Genomic DNA, 1,702 nt, shown 5'->3' on the forward strand with positions numbered 1-1,702 from the left:
TTTTTTTTTTTTTTTTTGGCCAGGGTCAGGTTTGAACCCGCCACCTCCAATATATGGGGCCAGCATAAGCCCTGCCCCTGTCATGAAATTTTCATCAATATTACTCATGTTCTGGGAGGGCAGGCAGGGAATGGGCTTGCTCTTCCTCTCCCATGTATGAGCCTGGGACTTTTCTGGAATGGAAGGCCCTGGGCAAGGCCATGGCTCTATCTGTCCCATATTCATGTGCTGGGGTTTGATTGACCAGAGGAAGGATGTGAGCCACATAGGAACTTTCTTTCCTGATTTCTTTCCTTCTTTCTTTCTTTTTAATGTTCCGTTAGATAACTCCAGCTGATAAGCAAAGATTAGATTTCCTGGCAGCACTGGTAACATCTGGCTAGAATTGTATCAGTTCAAACAAAATCTTAAAGAAGAATACCTATGGCCCGGCTTTGAACTAAGAGCTGGGTCAGAAATGGATTTGATTTTCTCCAATACCTACATAATTTATGGTGGAGGAAAAAATAGCTACTATTTACTAAACGCAAGAAGTTTTTTACTGAAAGTTCTTTGTTTATTTGCTCAGAAAAAGTGTCTTCTTCTGAAACAATTTATTGAACAATTAACCCAAGCTGGCACTGGGCCAGATATACATCACCTCATTTAATTCTCAGCTCAACCTTCTTCTGTGGGTATTGTCCTCAATTTACAAGAAAGGAGACCAGACAAGACTTACTAACTTGCCTAAGGTTACTCAGGTGATAAAGAGAGGATAGGGATTTAAACCCAGAATGATTCTCCTGAAAGCCCTTCCTCTTAAGTTCTGTAGTAAAGCTTTTGTTCTATTCAATTCCCCATAACTTTAGAAGACAGGTGCCCCTGGCTGTAAATTTAGGAATGTACATACATAAAGGTCAAGAAGGAGCGTTTCAGAAAGCTGTAATCCTAACAATAACCAAAATACGTTACATCTCATGTTTTAGAAAAAAATTGCTGAATTGTATAGTTTATTCATACAAATTCATTTAGTCTCTACACCGGCCCTATTAAGTAGATATTAGTATTATCATTCTCATTTTACAGATGAGAAAAATGAGGCCAAGGAAAAAACTTTTTCAATATCACACAGATAATAAGTGTCTGAACTGGGGACCAGGAGGCAGTTTCTCCCAGAGCCTGTGATTGTAAACTGTAGCATGAGGACGTGCCATCACATACTTGGATACTGATGACATGCAGAGCACCCAGGAGACTCCTGACACTTACTTTAAGAAAACAATAATTAACACAGAAGTTCTTCTAAAAAATACTCAGCTGAGACTGTGGAATCTCCTGTAGAAGAAAGTGTGTTTACAGCAAGCAACAGCAGGTCACCTGCCTATTATGACTGGACAATGTGCAGGTGAAGAGACTCACACAGAGAGACAGACACAGCAAGACAGGCCTGTGAGGGTGGGGACGATCCACTTACTTCCTGACTTTACTCTCTGAGCTTTCTGCCACGTAGTATCCTGGTTTGCATTCGTATCTGCAGACGGTACCCACATCGTGGTGGCCTCGGAGACAGTGAGGCAGGAGCAAGTTGGCATTTGGAATAACAGGGGGAGCGTCACACTCCAGCTTGCAGTAGACTTCAGGGAGAGACCAGAGCCCATCTTCCAGACAGGTCAGCCACGGGCTCAGTCCTGACTCCAGGAAAGAGAAGCACAGGCCACTCAGA

General features: G+C 42.5%; 1 protein-coding gene across 1 annotated transcript in view; it reads right to left on the reverse strand.

The window, feature by feature from the left end:
• The window catches only part of PAPPA2 (pappalysin 2), a 144,674-nt gene that overhangs the window by 67,565 nt on the left and 75,407 nt on the right, over nt 1-1,702 (reverse strand). Inside the window, exon 13 of the mRNA XM_023510812.1 lies at nt 1,454-1,667. Coding sequence (XP_023366580.1) covers nt 1,454-1,667 — 214 coding nt within the window. The remainder of the gene's footprint in view (nt 1-1,453; nt 1,668-1,702) is intronic.

This window comes from Otolemur garnettii, unplaced genomic scaffold (genome assembly GCF_000181295.1).
Source record: "Otolemur garnettii isolate 467f Iridium unplaced genomic scaffold, OtoGar3 scaffold00016, whole genome shotgun sequence".
Lineage (NCBI taxonomy): Eukaryota > Metazoa > Chordata > Mammalia > Primates > Galagidae > Otolemur > Otolemur garnettii.